We start from the raw sequence: 17877 nt of genomic DNA, 5'->3' as shown, positions 1-17877 counted from the left end.
ATTTATGTATATTCTCTCATTTCTTCTATCATTTTCTTAATGTCTTTGAGCTAACTTGTATGTCATAGTTTTTGCTCTGCTTCTTTGAGTATTTCCTTCTGAAGTGCTTTCATTCCCTGTAGGGATGTCATTCTTGCCCTTTTCTCTTTTTTCTTAGACTTACTTTATGTGGGATTTGACTCGAAGAATTTTCCGTTCGTTTCATGTGAATTTAGTTTTTCTGAAAACTTTACAAAGAGACGTGGTTCAGATAAGTTTCTTGACTTCACAGAGCTCCGTCTCTCCTTGTTGTTATGGTGCTTCACTTCTGAGACTTCCAGGCTCCATCTGTTCTCCCCACTTTCATCTGAACTTTATCTTTCCTTTTCTCTGTTGTCCCTATTCTGCTCGATTTTGATTCCATTCCCCGCCAGTTTCTCCTTGGGGTTGGGGCCAGGTCCTGGAAGGGAGCTTTGAGAGTTCCAAGAGCTAGGCTGTGTCCCTGGCGATCTGAAAAGTTACCCTGAGGTGTGGGTGGGCAGTGTGTTACTGAGGCGTTCGTCTTCAATAGTGAGAGAAGACGGAAATTAAAGATTGTGTACAGTTTTGCCACTACGCGTGCCAGCAGGGCCAAGTGAGGACCATGAATGATAACTAGGAGTGTGTTCGCCTTAGCTGATGAATCCTGCTTCAGCAACAAGATTCGTTACTTTGGGCCATGAGAAAAGGGGATTGTTTTCCTAGTGAAGACCCTGCTCCTTCCATAGGATAAATAATATGTGTTCCTGTTTTTAAAAAACCTGTTGCCTTTATGTTTAAAACATATTTTACTTGTTCCTCTAACAAGTACAGACAGCCCCTGACTTAACAGAAGAGTTCTGTTCTGAAAAAACTCTACGCAAGGTTTTTGAGTAGACTGGAAATTCACAGCATGAGGTGATTCAGTCCGGGGACTCTTTAAACCGTATATATGCTAGAGATAATTTTCCATTCCTCATAAAAATAATTTCCTTACGAGTACAGCTTCACTTTCTCCTGGTTTTATGGAGTCTTTGTTTAAGGAAAAACTTGCGTTCCTTCTGTATAAGAATGAAATCTTTTTTCTCATACAGAAAAGAAAGCGGAGAGAGAAAGATGATGATGTCGTAAGCCTTAACAGCCTTGATCTGAAGGTAAGCCTTACTGCTCGGAAAGAATTTAAAATTTTAAAAAGAATTTAAAGAATTCTAAAATTATGCAGGTAGCGTTTTATTTTTGTGCTGTAAGAATAACAAATGCTAATGTTTTTTTAAATTTTAACTGCAGAACTGGATAATATTAGCTCTTACATTGTCTTTTTTCTGTCTTCTACTTTGTCAAAAATGAGGCGAAAGCCTCCCTCAGAACACTGATGGGCTTCAGCTGGTGATGCCACACTCACCTGCGTAAAGAGGCCAGGCCTGCCGTCCGGGAGGTAGGGGCTCGGTGACGGCGGAGCCTGTCCCCCCAGGAGAGGCCCCCGCACGCAGGGCTGTGGTGAGCGCGGAGCGTGCCCTCCCAGGAGAGGCCCCTGCTGCTCTGCTCGCCCAGCGCGGCTTGTAGGACAGCCGCGTCTGGGTTAAGTCAGAGCTCGGACCTTCAAGTACTGGGCCGTGCGTGCAGGCCAGACAGCTCGTGTGCAGTCAGATGTGGCCGCACACGTCCCATGTGTGACCTGTCACAAGCTAAACTCCAGCGCACACTTGGAAATAATGACGTATCCTTCTATGTAAAACTGTTGTTAAGTCCCCAAACCTGGTATCCCCGGAATTATATAATTTTTTAGAACATCTCGGTTTTAAGAACCTTTTTTAAGGGTTGTTTTGTAAAGGTTATACATTTTTTAAGTGAGATTTTTTAAATGTTTGGCATCATGTTTAATGATGGCAGCTGCTACTTCTTTTTAAAGACAAGGTATTTTATAGGTCTACCCATCAGTGTTTTACCAGATCCAGCAGGGCCAGTGATGTGTGTGTGTGCACACACGCACGTGTGCATATGTGTGTACATACGTAATATCTTTATGGAAGAATTGTGTGTTTTAAGTGTTAGACTTTTTGCAGAACAGTTATAGTTACATTTTAAAATCTCGTATTCAAAGAAAGAAAAAAGGATGAAAGGGCAACCCTCTTTAGGTAGGCTTCAAATCAGATCACTTACAGAAACAGGACAGACAGTATTCGTAGTTTGCCACAGTACAACCCATGGTCAAGTCTACTGAGACCTACTCCGCCTTTTGTTTACCCCAGCGTCGCAGTTACCCCCATACGATCAAATTACGCTCATTGATCCAACTACCCGCCTACTCGCCCCTGGATTATTTTGAAGCAGATCCTTAGGTTGTATCATTTTTCTGTGTCATCAGATTTGGTGCTCACACTTCCCTTGACTCGTCTTACACCTGTTTCTGTTTTGGTTTGTTCATTTTGTCTGTTGGAGTTGGAATTCATAACAAAGTCCGTACATTTTGATTATGTCCCTTAATAGGTTCTTTGGGTTTAATCTGTAGATTCTCTCTCTAGCTTTTTATTTTCTTGTAGTTTTTTGTTGTCGGAGAAGGAATAATGTGTAGAGCTTTTCATAGCTCCATGGGATTTCTTTTATCTATTTCTATTAAGTGGGTAGATCTTGAGATTGCTTTGAGCTGTGTACTTCCCATGAGAGACATGTAATATCTTTTGTGCTGTTATCAAAATTAATTAATTATCATTGCCTACATTTATTTATTCATTGAAGGTTGCTCAGTGAATATTGTGCCTTGATTAGCCGCCTTTACTAACTGCAGTACTTCCACAAAAAGAAAGCCCCCGCGTCAGCCATTTGGTTACTGTGAGGTGTACTTACTTGTACTAAATAGGTGGGATAAGTGCTTGAGTCCTTTATCAGTTTTCAGAAGTAATGAGTTTTATTCATTAAATTCTCTAAAAGTAATGATTTTTATATGATTATGAACTTAGGGATATTTGTGCATGTGTGTGCTTCGATCCGTTTCAGTTATTACTCTTACAGTGCTTTAATTACCCCATCTTTGGCCACTGGGTGCTGCTTCAGGAGGGCTCCTATGTCCCTCTTCCCCCCAGTTTTAAGATTTAATTGACATACGCCTAACGTACATTTAAGGATGCAGTGTATTGATTTCCTTTTGACATGACCCTCACCTCATATCTGGACACTTAAGCCTAGCTTCCTTTTCTCCCAGGATGAGAAGTTATTCCAGGCCCACTTGTACATTTTGTTGTTGTTGTTTCGTAATGTTTATTTATTTTTGAGAGAGAAAGAGACAGAGTACGAGCAGGGGAGGGACAGAGAGAGCAGGCTCCAGGTTCTGAGCTGTCAGCACAGAGCCCGATGCGGGGCTTGAACTCCTAAACCATGATTATGACCTAAGCCAAAGTTGGATGCTTCGCCAGCTGAGCCACCCAGGTGCCCCCTGTGGTTGTCGTCCTCGTCGTTGGAATCAGTGGTCATTTCTAAAAACGCTGGCCTCCTTCGGAAATGGCAGCAGGTTAAACCAGGCATCAGGAACACTCCTTGCCACTGTATTGATTCTTATTTCTGTGCCTGCTTAATGGACAGAGATAGGAAATGTATATCATTTTTGCAGATAAAAAAATAAATTAGTTTATACTGATATTTCAAATTCAAGGCTAAAGTATTTTTACTCATCAGCATCAATCTTATTATCTAGATCTCTCAGCCACACCAAAATCTCAGGCTCACTTGATTACTCACAGTTCAGAGCAGTCTGCATTACTCCAAGTCACTGCTGCGTTACCATGAATGAGACAATTACTGGAAACATTTTGTTTTATTTTTCAGACTTTTTAATTTTTACTTTTAAGTTATTGTAAACATACACAAATTACTGTGTTTTTAAATTCTTGAACTGGGACTTTACTATGTGTAATTATGCCATAAATCTACTTGTTCCTTTTTATTTTTAAGAAGTACACTTTTTAAACTTCATTTTTCTTCTAATCCTGTAATAAAATTGTATGGAATTTCAAAGTGAGTTCCACAAGATTCTTGTTTTTATTCCTGGCTCTTCTACCCTACTACTTTCTTTCATACAAAATCCTTTTTTTTTCTTTTTTTTAAATTTTATGGTTTATTCTTTCACTTTTTAAAAATATAAGCAATTGCATATATATTTGTATATTTCACATGCTAAACAGTGGCATGCTGTCTTTCATTATGTGTTCTTTTTTGTTCTTCCCTTGTTTGTTTTGCTTGTGTTTGCTTTGACATATCTTTCCATATTTAGTAAGGTTCATGTTTTTGTTCTCTTGGTTATTTTTGCTTTCAGTTTCCCCTTTTTTAGTTCTTGTAAATCGGTTTATTCCTATGAGCGTATTTTAATCAACTAGCACTTCTCCCTCCTCTCCTCTCCAACAATAAAATCAAGTAGTATCTCTTTATTCTACATGAACACATTTAAAATATTGAATGCTTATTTTACTTTTCAAGTACATTCACCATTCTCCCATTTCTTAATAGTTTTGCTGAGTCCAGAAGAACAGAGCGAATAGGCATTACAAGTATAATACACCTGATAACCGTTAGTCAGGCTTTCGTTCTACAGGTAAGTATATACTGAATGCTGGGCACCATGTGTTTCTGCCTTCCTGGGTGTGGGTTTTATGAAGCTCATTTCCTAGCAAAGGGGCCGGCAAACTGTGGTCCACGAACTATATGTGACCTGCTCATTGAGTCACGTAAATTGTTAATGGCTTCTTCTTAAAACACTACAGTGGCAGAGGTTGAGTGGCAGTGACAGAGGCCATCTGACCGACAAAGACTGAAATATTTGCTCTTTGGCCCTCTACAGAGTGTTTGTGAGCCCTGCTCTAGAGTGGAGTAGATGTAGAGGACTTGGTGATGGGAGCAGGATTTCAGGAGCTGCTGAATGTCCACGTCGGTTTGTGTGCAGTGTTAGACTTGAAGGGTGCTTTGGATGGATATGAAATCCATGACTCACGCTTTCTTTCCTTGGATAAGTAAACATTTCACTCCGTTGTTTTCTGCATAAAGTGCTCCTGTTGAAAAGTTACACTAAATATATACTCTTGAGTCATTTTTTATTTTAGGAACATCTTTTCTTATACGTTTTGTCATTTTTCTTTTCTTATAGGTTTTGTCATTTTTTCTATTCCACTGTTTCTTCTTCCCTCCCTGCCTTTTATACTTAGAGTGGGTTTTAAAAATCTTTTATAGTTATCACTTTCTTTTAAAATATTTTTTATCTATATATCTTTTTTACTTTTAAACTTGTCTTCTTTTTGTCTTTTTCTCTTAATGCAGTAGACAGATTTTTTTTGTGTCCTGAAATAATTTTTTTTTTGAGTTCTGTCCCCTCATTTCACATTTCCTTTTTCTAGCCACCTAATTTTGAGTTTCTTTCAAAGCTTCTTATAATTTTCTTTTTTATTTTATGCTATAGGCAAATTATTCTACTTCACATTTTTTGTATTCTTATAATGGCTTTAAGGGGGATTCATGATTCTTTTCCGTTTCTCTTGTTTTAAGCACAGTGAGTTCTGGGGTCCAGCAGAGAGGGAGTGGGCCGTGGTAGCCCTTGTTCAGGTCACCGCTCCAGAGCTCCCCTTCTGTTGTCTTCATGAAGTGGTTTTGTTTTTGTTTTTTGGGCTTGTTTTTGTTAGTTTATTAAAAAAATTTTTTTAATGTTTATTTTTGAGAAAGAAAAGCGCAAGCAAGGGAAGGGTAGAGAGAGGGAGACACAGGATCTGAAGCAGCTCCAGGCTCTGAGCTCTCAGCACAGAGCCCGATGTGGGGCTCGAACCCATGAACTGTGAGATCGTGACCTGAGCCAAAGTCGATGTTCAACCAACTGAGCCACCCAGGCGCCCCTAAAGTTTATTTATTTTTGAGAGAGAACAAGAACAGGGGAGGGGCAGAGAGACAGAATCCCAAGCAGGCCCCATGTTGCCAGTATAGAGCCCAATGCGGAGTTCAAACTCAGGAACTGCAATGTCTGTTGTGACCTGACCTGAAATCAAGAGTCAGATGCTTAACTGACTGAGCCACCCTGTGGTTTTTAACAATAGAGCCTCATGCTTTCTGAGACCTTTCTTTTCTGCTCCCTCTTTATCCGAGCTTTTTCTGGTCTTTGCCTCCAATGCCCTGTTCACTGCTTGGACCCTACTCCAGGCGGCACTCAGGCTGCTGTTAGTTTCCAGAGTTTAAATGGCCCAGACCGCTAACCTTACTGCTTGTCAGGGTCCCTACCCTCAGCCTGGGAGTTTGCTCGTGGGGCCCTACCCAGAGTAGACTTGTCCAGACTGGATGCCAGTGAGTGACTCCCCTGTTCTCAGGCCTGTTGGAGAAGCCCCGTTGCCCTCCCTTCGCTCCTGCGTGCACAGAGGCTGGTACCCTGCGGGGCTCAGAGCCATCCGCTTTGTTGCTGTCTGACAGACAGAGGGTGTGGGGTGGGGGGGACACCGTCTCCTCATTTTGTCTTAGGCTGGTCTCTGTTTGCTGTGCTAGGTGCTCCAGCTGCTTTTTTTTTTTTTTTAAAGAGATGACCTGTCAGAGATTTAATTAGCATATTAATGAGTGAACCTACCGAATGGTAAAACCAATCAAGGGACTTTAGGAAGCACTGAAGTCTTCCAATTACCGAAAGAAAGAATGGTGGAATAAGATTGCTGAATTAAATTAGATGCAAACAGATTAGTGTCCTCCCCGTCTCTGCCTATAAAATGTGTTTACATTGCTGCCAGCAGTCCTGCAGTTCACACCTACCCGTACAGAGTTGCAGAAAACCTAATCAGTAACAGATTGTGAATCAGACTGAAGGTACATGGCCCTGGAGAAGGAGATAATCCATTGAAAGGACATTCAGGCGTTCTTTTTGTCTGCTTTCAGGTTTTGGATATTTTCTTTTATTTCTAATTCTTTCCTTAATTTTACCACCTTTTAGTTCTGAGTTATGCTCTTTTATAGCTAAATTTGGAATATAATAGTTTTTGATGAGCATGTTTTTCTACCATGATTTTATTTTTCATAGGGGTATTATTTTTTTCCCTTATACTTCTTTTCTTATGAAAACTTCATACGGGATTTGACTGTTTCTTTTCTTTTGGTCATTATTGCGTGAAAATCGTTTTAGAAAGGAGGACTGAGTCCAGAAAGTTTTTCTAGCTTTCAGACCCTACAGCTTCCTCCTCTTCTCTTGTCTTTAAGAAATGATAAATACATTTATACTTTCAGTTCTCCAGGACCTGGTTTCCTCCTCAACTTTTATCTGAACTTGCTCTTTCTCGCGTATCTGTCTCCTCTGTCCCACTCTACTTGAAATCTCTTCCCAGAACTTGCACCATAGTGAAGGGCTTTGTCCTGGCAAGGAGATTTGGAAGTTTCTAAGCTCACGTGTTCCCGCCTTGATCCCCTTACTGCCACCCTTGAGTAGATGAAACAAACGTTTTCCAGTTTCGGTTATTATGCTCAAAACGGCCTGCCTCACTTTGCAATTAGTAGCTGGTGATAGTTTTGGGAGTCTTCTCTGCTCAGACATGGCAGCTGCTTCGTTTCTCTCTGCTGATCCCATAGAGATCTAGCAGTTAGCTGTTAGTGGGTTATCCACATTAACTTGTATTTCTGGATTCATGGGGATGTGTACCTTATTACACGGTGCTGTACATTTTGACTTTGGAGTTTGGTTTTGTTGTCCTTGTTCTGTATGTTTTTATGGAGGATTTGGGAAAATTGTAAACCTGTGTCACTACTTCCACCTTAGTCCCAGAGTTGTGTCTCTCAATATAAAAGGCAAATTCAGCTTTCTTCTAAACCTAGTATAATTTTAGCAGATTTTATTGACATTGAATTTACTGGAATTATTTGAATTGTTATAATTTTTAGGATAGAGTTTATACTGTGAACTGATACTAATACTCATCAACTAGCCAAAAGATAAACTTTTATTGTTCTTCAAAATTTATCAAGTTTGGGACAATAGTTATATTGTATACATAGTATATATATGTATATATAACATATACTGTCATTAACTTCTTCAGATTGAGGAATTATATTCAAGAAAGAAATCCGTATAAAAGTTTGGTTGCATTAACCAAACCCAACTGCCTCCTAATATGTAGTCTCTGTTTATTCCAAACCTAAGGAATCATGTACAACTGTGGTAAGAAAAGAATGAATTTGAAATAATATATTGAATGACCTCTTTGTATACTCAGAACTCCACTAGGGTTTGGTATCAATTCTTCATTAATTCCACAAACATTTATGGAGCCCCCAGTGTTCCAGGTCCTGTGCTTAAACTTACAGATAAGACTGCATACAGGCAGGAAACAAGAGCCTCTGACAGAATCGTATCTGCACAGACTAGAGAAGATGGCGGTGTTAGGAGGCGGAATGGGAGCGAGAAATAGAGGATTTAGGGAGGTTTTAATTTGGAGCTGGATTTTCATGAAAGCCAACACGAACTGGGGAAAACCAATCCCAGGTAGAGAAGCGTCTACAGATGCCAAGAATTAAAATCAGTTATGTGTAAGGAATGAGACACAAAGTGTTTTAAAAGAGCTGAAGAAAAATATGAGAAATGGGGTGCCTGGGTGACTCAGTCCCTTGAGTGTCCAACTTCAGATCAGGTCATGAACTCACGGTTCGTGGATTCCAGCCTGGCGTCAGGCTCTGTGCTGACAGGTCGGAGCCTGAATGAAGCCTGCTTCGGATTCTGTGTCTCCTCTCTCTGCCCCTCCCCTTGCTTGCACTCTGTTTCTCTCTCTCTCTCTCTCTCTCTCTCTCTCTCTCAAAATAAATAAACATAAATTTTTTTTAGAAATGTATGAGGAAGAACTAAGAAATGAAGTAGTACAGAAGGCTGAAAATGATCGGCTCAAGAGGTTATTCGTCTGTGAAAATGAACGGGAATAACATTGTGGGTTCTTGCCCTGATTTTCTGCAGCATGTCCCTCCCTCTCTGTAGAAAGTGCCGGTCCATGAGGTCCTGGGGCGGGAGCAGTGGCTGTGGGCAAGAGCAGCCAGCTTCTGTCTCCGTTGCTTGTTTCTTACGGAACGGTCTTTCTTCAGAGAGCTCGCTCCCCCACCAGGTCCACTGTCTGTAACTGACGACTCCCCAGTCTGAATCTTTAAGCCAGATCACAGTCCCGATTTTCAGATCCTTTTATCCAGTTGCTCTAGAAATACAGCCTTGTAACTGGCCTCCCTGCCTGTAGCCTCTTTCTGATGCCATACTGATGTTCCTTCGGTCTTCTCAGTACCTTGCTTCAGTCCTTTCAGGAGCTACTCACTGCTTTAAAGATAAAACCCAAATGTCTTCTGTAACATGTAATCCCCATTACAACGGGGCCCTCTGCTCTGTCCCTCCAAAGTCTTCTTATCACACTTCCTGTATCCTTATCCATGTTCCTTTTCTTTACCTGGAGAAGGCCTGCCTGTCCCCACACAGGAGCCCTTCCCAGAGTCTTACCCTCTCCCTGTACCCCTCCCCCACCAGCCCGGGCTGGTCACCCTCCATGAACCCTCCAGGTAGGGAAATGAATAGAGAAGGAGCAAGACTTCATGAGGAGGAAAGAGGGTCAGCAATGGAGTTCTGATAAGCACAGTAGCATGAAGCTGTATTTATACCTTGAAAATTATGACCCCGTTCTGGTTGCAGGTCAGAGTCCCCTGGGGAGCCTTTGCGGGAGGAGGTGTGCTGCCAAGCCCTGTCCAGACCCCATGAGTGTGGGGGCAGGGGAGTGAGGATGGGTGACGTTGGGACCTGGGAACATCTGGGGGTTGTGTTTGTTTTTGAAGATGTTCGTGTGATTCTTAGGTTCCACTGCTGAAAACTGTGAGAATGTGATATTCTTTTTTTTTTATTTTTTAATGTTTGTTTATTGAGAGAGAGAGAGCATAAGCAGTGGAGCGGCAGAGAGACACTGAATCCAAAGCAGGCTCCAGGCTCCAGGCTCTGAGCTATGAGAACAGAGCCCAACACAGAGCTTGAGCCTACAAACCGTAAGATCACGACCTGAGCCAACGTCAGAAGTCGGACACGTACCCGACTGAGCCACCCAAGCGCCCCTAGAATGTGACATTCTTAAAGTTGTTTCTCTCCCCAGAAACACACCATGAAACAGACTCTGCTAACTCCCCCAGCTCTGTTTTTTGCCTGGCCTTCATCTAAATATGTGTAATAAGCTAAATATAATCAGTTTGTATGATCTTTTGAGGCCTGTTGCTAGGAGCCCTTACTTTATTTACCTAACTCTGTACCTCAGTCACCAGCCACATTGCCTGACACATAGTAGAAGCCTGGTGAATATGTAATGAATGAACTGATAAAGTATAGGTCAAATGAATGAAATAAGACTTTGGACTTAGATAAGCATATAACATGAGCATTGTGTTCTGTATTTTGATTTTGAATAGCTCATGTTAAGAATTTAATCCTGATGTTAACAAATTGTCATGTAATAGATCATTGGCTATTTGTTGAAATCGTAGGTGCTTATCATATTTGTCTCTAAGTAAAATTTTAGAGCTATCTTTTATTAGTTTGCCTTACTACTATATTCTGTATAAAATTATTTCTGAAAAGGAACACAGCATTTGTTTTCCAAAGGTGTTTCTCAGCTGTTGTTAGCAACCATAACCTTACCCTTTTCTTCTGATAGGAAGAGTCCAAAGTGACTATTGACTTTATTAATGTAAAATATACTGGGGTGAGTAACACCGTGTCCTAGTTTATGACTAAAGTTCTTTAACTGAATCATCACTGATCAAAAAACAAAGCAGAACACTTCAAAAGAAATGTTCTAAAATATATGAATGGTTTGTTCTTTTTCAAAGTGTTCAGATTTAGGGATCTCATTTTCTTATAAATTAAATCATATGTTGAAGGGTTATACTTTTGAGTATTGGTATACTCGTAAATTTTAGGTTAAACATAATAATGAGTTATATATATTATTCCTAATTATTTTAAAAGCATTTGTGATTGTTTAGAATTATAACAGTCTTTTGTCAGTCTAAGAAAATCTCATTATTGAGAAACCCACCTTAGAACCATGACTGAGAATGGCCATTTCCGAGGTGCAGACTTGAATAGTTTGAAGCTCGCTGGCAGCCTAACACCTAGTGGCTTGACAGACACGGCTAGCTTCCTGCTGTCCGTCTTGCACTTTGTTATAACCTATGATCTCTGCCAGCCGCCCTGTAAGATAATACAATAAGACATTATTTCTCCAAAAAATAAAACCAGGTGCTGGCATAGGTGATGAAAGTGAAGAGGAACAGAAAAGTTTAATATAAAACAATTATTCCTGATAATGCTCTGGGAAGCCATTGAAGTATCCAGAGCTGTTTATCCTTAGGCATAATTATTTCTAGACCACTATAAATCATTTCTAGACTGCTGTGTACATTTAAATGCTTGGGTCTGCTTTTTAATTATAAAAGTAATATAAGGGGCGCCTGGGTGGCAGTCAGCTAAGTGTCCGACTTCAGCTCAGGTCATGATCTCACGGTTTGTGGGTTCGAGCCCCGTGTCAGGCTCTGTGCTGACAGCTAGCTCAGAGCCTGGAGTCTGTCTTTGGATTCTGTGTCTCCCTCTCTCTCTGACCTTCCCCTGCGCACAGTTTTTCTCTCTCAAAAATAAAAACATTTAAAAAAAAATAAAAGTAATACAAGAATGCACTGTTCTTGGTCAAAAAAAAATTTTTTTAAGTTTTAAGTTTCCTTGTATCCCTTTTATCCTCTGAAGTAACCAGTTACTATCTGATGTGTTCCGGTTCTTTTCTGTTTATTTACATACTTTCACACAGTGTGTATGAAGGGGACCTATATATGATCTTGCACATGTGCTATAGCTTGCTTTTTCTCTCTTTATGTCTCATCATTACTAAATAAGGTCACCTTATTCGTTTTTGGTTGCCATGTTGTATTCCGTAGCATAGAGTACCGTAATCTACTTAGTCCCTTAATAGTGGCCCTTTAGGATGTGTTCCATTTTTTCTACATGACAAATAATGCTGTAGTGTATCTTCTCCTTGTGCACAAAGGAGGAGCGCTTGCTGTGTCTCTCACACCGATGTCAAAAAGTGGAAGTGCTGGGTTGCAAGTTTCAGTTTTGATAGAATTGTTCACTTGCCTTCCAGTAGTTTGACAAATTTAAACATCTCCGTCAGTGTATGATAATAAACCTATCTCTGCGTTCTTTTCAGTCCCTGATTTTCTTAATCTTTTACATTTTTGCCAATTTCGTGATAGACAACCAGACAGAAAGTTAATAAGGAAATATAGCACTTGAACATAAACCAGCTGAACCTAACAGACATATACAGAACACTCGACCCATTAGGAGCAGAATATACATTTCAAGTACACACAAAACATTCTGTAGGGGGCGCCTGGGTGGCTCAGTCGGTTAAGTCTCCGGCTTCGGCTCAGGTCAGATCTCATGTTCGTGGGTTCGAGCCCCGCATCTGGCTCTGTGCAGACAGCTCAGAGCCTGGAGCCTGCTTTCGGTTCTGTGTCTCCTTCTCTCTCTGCCCCTCCCCCTCTCCTGCTCTGTCTCTCTCTCTGTATCAAAAATAAGCAAAACATTAAAAAAAAAAAAAAATGAAAAAAAACATTCTGTAGGATAAACTATATGTTAGGCCACAAAACAAGCCTTACTAAATTTGAAAAGATTGAAATTATACAAAATATTTTTGCAGTTACAATGAAATGAAACTAGAAGTAACAGACGGTAAACTTAAAAATTCATAAGTATGTAGAAGTTATACAACGTACTGTTGAACAACCAATGGATCAAAGAAGAAACCACCAAGAAACTTAGAAAATACTTTGAGGCAAATGAAAATGAAAATACAACATAACAAACTAGTGGGATGCAGCAAAAGCAGTGCTAAGAGGGAAATGTATTGCTATGAACTTTAACATTAAAAAGGGAAGGATCTCAAATCAGGAATCTAACTTCACACTTTAAGAAACTAGCAAAAGACAAACAAGCTAAGTTCAAAGCTATCAAAAGGAAGGAAATAATAAAGATTAGAGTGGCCATTAAATAAAATAGGGACTAGAACAACAAAGAGAAAAACCAATGAAACTAAAATATGATTCTTTGTGAAGATCAACAAATTGACAAATCTTTAGGTGACTTAAGGGAAAAAAAGAGAGAAGACTCATACCAAAAATCAGAAATGAAGGTGGAGACATTACTACCAACTTACAGAAATAAAAAGGATTATAGGAGAGAACTGTGAACAGTTTTACAGACTGCGTAACCTAGGTGGAGAGGTCAAATTCCTAGAAATACATAACCTACCAAGACTGAATCAGAGAGATAATATGAATAGATCTATATAGTAAAGAGATTAAGTAAGTAATCAAAATACCTCTCAACCAAGAAAAGCCACAGACCAGATGGCTTCACTGCTGAATTCTACGAAACATTAAAAGGAGAATTAACACCAATCCTTCTCAAGTTTTTCCAAAACATTGAAGAGGAGGGAATAATTCTTAACTCACTCTGTGAGGCCAGCAATCCCCTCATACCAAAGCCAAGATACTACAAAAAAAGAAAACTATAGCCCAAGATCCCTAATGAGTGTCGATGTGGAAATTCAAGAGAATACTAGCAAAGTGCACTCAGCATATTAATAGAATTATGTACTAAGACCAAGTGAGATTTATTCCTGGCGTGCAAGGATGGTTCAGCAAATAAAAACCAATTTAAGAATCCCACATTAACAGAATTCAGGAGGAGAAGGCCTCATGGTCATTTCAATTGATGCAGAAAAAGCATTAAACAAAATCCAGCACCCTTTCATGATTAAAAACACACCCAACAAACTAGGAATAGAAATTTCCTATGAATAAACAAGATGTGGTATATACATACAATGGAATAATCCGCTTTAAAATTATTTTTTAACATCTATTTATTTTAGAGAGACAGATCATGAGCAGGAGAGGGGCAGAGAGAGATGGACACAATCTGTCAGCACAGAGCCCCATGCGGGGCTCGAACCCATGAACCGTGAGATCATGACCTGAGCTGAAGTCAGACACTTAACAACCAACTGAGCCACCCAGGCGCCCCTGGAATATTCAGCTTTAAAGAGGAATTCTGATACATGCTCAAATATGGATGAACCCTGAAAACGTTATGCTAAATGAAATAAACCAGACACAAAAGGACAAATGTATGATTTTGCCTATATGAAGTATCTAGATTAGCTTAATAGAGGTCGAAAATACAATAGTGGTTACCTGGGGGCTGGGGAAAGGGGAAATGGTAGTTAAAGCTTAGTGTATACAGTTTCCATGTGGGAAGTTGGCACAAGGAGCCAGTGGTGGTGATGGCTGCATACCAGTGAGTGTGCTTACTGCTCCGGAACTCTGCCTCCCCTACTGCGCCCTTACGGGTGGTTACAGTGGTCGATTTTATATACATTTCATCACAGTCTTTTTTTAATGTTAGATAAAGGGGGGGGAAAGTCATTTGAGTTCTGTATGTCGTGCGGACATTTACCTCTAGTTTGTCATGTATGCCGCAGTTTTGTTTTTCAATCTCTTGTTTTTGTGTCATGGTGGGATCATTTATTTGATACTTTTTAGAGTTCTGGTTAACTTTTTTTTCATCCTGTTTGGCATATTTTGGACCCTCTAATTGTAAAGAATTATATTTATTTCAGAAACGTCTTGTGAAATTTTCTTGTTTTTAGATTTTTTCTTCCTCTCAGTCCTGTCTTTGCTTCTAAAACTCAGGAAGATTGTGGGAAATCTGGAATTAGGTTTATTAACTCTTTTTTGTTGTTTCCATCTCTTTAATCTTGAATGCTGTGCTCTGGGAGAATTCCTCAACTTCATTTTCTAGCTTGCTCATTCCTCACTAGTGTCTACTCAGCCAGTTTGCCTTACTATTGACATTTCTGTTTTGGCAATAGATAAAATTTTGGCAATTTTATAAATTATTTCCAAGATCTCTAATTTTTTTGCTTTGTTTTCCCATCGTAGTATTTATTTTCCTTGATGTATTGTCCTCTGTTACGTTTTTAGGGGTATCAGTTATATTTCTTTTAACATGTCCTTCTGTTTGCTCTGTTAACTAATAAAAAATAAATCATAAACCAGTTGAAGTTATGCTAGGGTCAGTCAGTAAAGATTGCTTAGACGTTACAAACTTGTGAACTTAACCAGTTGTTACTACTGGTGTGACTTTCTGTAAATTATGTAACCATTGTAAGCCTCTGTTTTCTGTACTTGCTGATAAAACTTTAATCTCAAATTTGACCCATAGCTCTTCTCCACTCTTCACGTTTGGCTGGCCTGCTTCCTTCCTCTGTCCCTTCCTCCCTTCCTTCTTTCCTTCCTATATTACTGAGCTCCTACTATGTGCTAGACACAGAGAACAAAACAAAGGCTCTGCCCTCATGAAGCTTACATTCCAGCGGAGCATAGGTTAAACCCGTCTGTGACCCTAGAAATGTGTGGAGACATGTAGACCGTTCACCGCATGGGTCTCCTGCCCACTTTTTTGAAACCCAGCCTCCTCCAGTATGTCAGGCGAGGAGAAAGGGGTAGAAATAGGAAAACGTCTCTGCCTTACCGGATGCGATGACATGAGCGACGTCTCCATCAAATGCTGACCCATCCCTGGGAAGCCCCCTAGGAATTCACAGGGTCCGTTGCTGGGCGCCCCCTCGGTAGTGACAGCCTCCTGCAGGACGAGCCACATCTTTTGGACGACCTCTAGCCAGGAGGTACCCGCCGGCTCCTCAGCCTCACCTCGTCCTTGTGCCAGCGGGGCCAGAAAGTCGCGGAGGGTGAGCGCCCCTGCGGAAGGAGGGCGGCTGTTGCCCGGGGGCGCGCCCGGCCCGCCCTGGAGAGCCAGTCTGCCGGGCAGGGGACGGTGGAGACGCGGGCTTCCTCCTCTGCCGCCCCCGGTAGGCTTCTCTCGCCTCGGCTGCGGCTGGGGCCCCTGCTGATGCCTCCTCAGGTGACAGCTACGCGTGTCTGAGTCCGGATTCCTCCCGGAAAGTAGAACCTGAGGCAAAGCTTGTCTGCCGATATTCGGGGGGGAATGAGGGACTGGGAAAAGGAGGAAATGCCAATTCCAGGGTGAGGCGTCGACCTGGCACCTGGGCCTCTGAGCGCTGCAGAGCGTCCGCGCAGGTGGAGGGAAGAAGTCGCCCCGCTGCCGGGTCCCTGGCGGGGCGTACACACCCTGCCGTCTGCGGGTCGCGCCCGAGAAGCGCTCGGGAGGCCCTAGATCGGGACACGCGGTGGGTCCGTAGGGGTAGGGGAAGGGGTGCGAGGGCGAGGACACGGCCCCCTCCTGATGCGCTCGTGCGCCCCTTTACTTCCAGTCTGTCACAGAGGCTTGTGGGCCGGGGCCAGCCAGGCTCTGCTGCCACAGCGCGGCGGGGGCCCTGAGTGCTTGGCCCACCTCGTCCCTGAGGGCCCGAGCGCCTGCTCTGTTTACCTTGGTTGGGCCTTGGTGGCTCCCGAGCCAGCTTGTAACTGGGAAACACCACGTCTGGGAGTGATGATGAGAGGGACCGATTCTCCTTCCACCCGATTCCGAGGACCCAGTGTGACAGCTGTTGAGGGCCTAACGCCATATGTAGGCTGTTGCACATGTACCACGCGCTGAAGGACAGCGCCCCAACACTGCAGGATTTTAACCCTGAGCCGCTCTAGTTGCTAAATCTTTAGTAAACAGTTGCATCGTTCTGTGAAGCTGTCTCTTCTGGACAGTGGGGTGTATGGAAGACCCGGTGGATCCAGTGATTATCTTTCTGTTTTGGGGACTCCTTTGCTATAAAATGGGCCCCGAGGGGCGCCTGGGTGGCTCAGTCAGTTGAGTGTCCGGCTTCGGCTCAGGTCATGATCTCACGGTTTGTGGGTTCAGGCCCCATGTCGGGTTCTGTGCTGACAGCTAGCTCAGAGCTTGGAGCCTGTTTCAGATTCTGTGTCTCCTCTCCCTCTCTGTCTGCCCCTCCCCTGCTCGTGCTGTCTCTCTCTGTGTCTCTCAAAAATAAAAGTAAAAAAAATTTTTAAATAAACTCTCTTACCAAAGACTCTCTTACACCATACATAAAAATAAACTCAAAATGTATGAAGGACCTGAATGTGAGGAAACAATCAGAACCCTAGAGGAAAAAGTAGGAAACAGCCTCCCTTACCTCAACCGCAGCAATTTCCTACTCGACACATCCCCAAAGGCAAGGGAATCAAGAACCAAAATAAACTATTGGGACCTCATCAAGATAAAAAGCTTTTCCACTGCAAAGGAAATCATCAGGAAAACTAGCAGGCAACGGACAGAATGGGAAATGATAGTTGCAAATGACATATCGGACAAAGGACTAGTATCCAAAATTTACAAGGAACTCACCAAACTCCACACCCAAAAAACAAATAATCCAGTGAGGAAATGGGCAGAAGACATGAACAGACACTTCTCCAAAGAGGACATCCAGATGGCCAACAGGCACATGAAAGAATGCTCAGCATCACTCATCATCAGGGAAACACAAATCAAAACCACACTGAGATACTACCTCACACCGGTCAGAGTCGCTAAAATGAACAAATCAAGAGACTATAGATGCTGGCGAGGGTGTGGAGAGACGGGCACCCTCCTACACTGTTGGTGGGAATGTAAACTGGTGCAGCCGCTCTGGAAAACAGTGTGGAGGTTCCTCAAAAATCTATCCATAGAACTCCCCTATGACCCAGCAATATCACTGCTATGGATTTACCCAAGGGATACAGAAGTGCTGATGCATAGGAGCACATGTACCCCAATGTTCATAGCACTGTCAACAATAGCCAAAATATGGAAAAAGCCTAAATGTCCATCATCTGATGAGGGGATCAAGA

General features: G+C 41.9%; 1 protein-coding gene and 1 long non-coding RNA gene across 3 annotated transcripts in view; one reads left to right on the top strand and one right to left on the bottom strand.

Annotated features, from left to right (window-relative positions):
- Positions 1 to 17877, top strand: part of NET1 (neuroepithelial cell transforming 1) — a 51324-nt gene that overhangs the window by 16622 nt on the left and 16825 nt on the right. The window contains exon 3 of the mRNA XM_029955194.1: positions 1092 to 1151. Coding sequence (XP_029811054.1) covers positions 1092 to 1151 — 60 coding nt within the window. The remainder of the gene's footprint in view (positions 1 to 1091; positions 1152 to 17877) is intronic.
- The window catches only part of LOC115304860, a 19919-nt gene continuing 5396 nt past the window's right edge, over positions 3355 to 17877 (bottom strand). The window contains exons 2-3 of one of the 2 annotated variants that reach the window (XR_003914639.1): positions 11043 to 11197; positions 3355 to 3561 (exon numbers count right to left, since the gene is read on the bottom strand). This is a non-coding gene — a long non-coding RNA (uncharacterized LOC115304860). The remainder of the gene's footprint in view (positions 3562 to 11042; positions 11198 to 17877) is intronic. The other variant, XR_003914638.1, reaches the window with a different exon arrangement.

The sequence above is a fragment of the Suricata suricatta genome, chromosome 10 (assembly GCF_006229205.1).
Source record: "Suricata suricatta isolate VVHF042 chromosome 10, meerkat_22Aug2017_6uvM2_HiC, whole genome shotgun sequence".
NCBI classification, from domain to species: domain Eukaryota; kingdom Metazoa; phylum Chordata; class Mammalia; order Carnivora; family Herpestidae; genus Suricata; species Suricata suricatta.
Note: the sequence above shows the minus strand (reverse complement) of the source record. Positions and strands in the feature narration are given on the sequence as shown.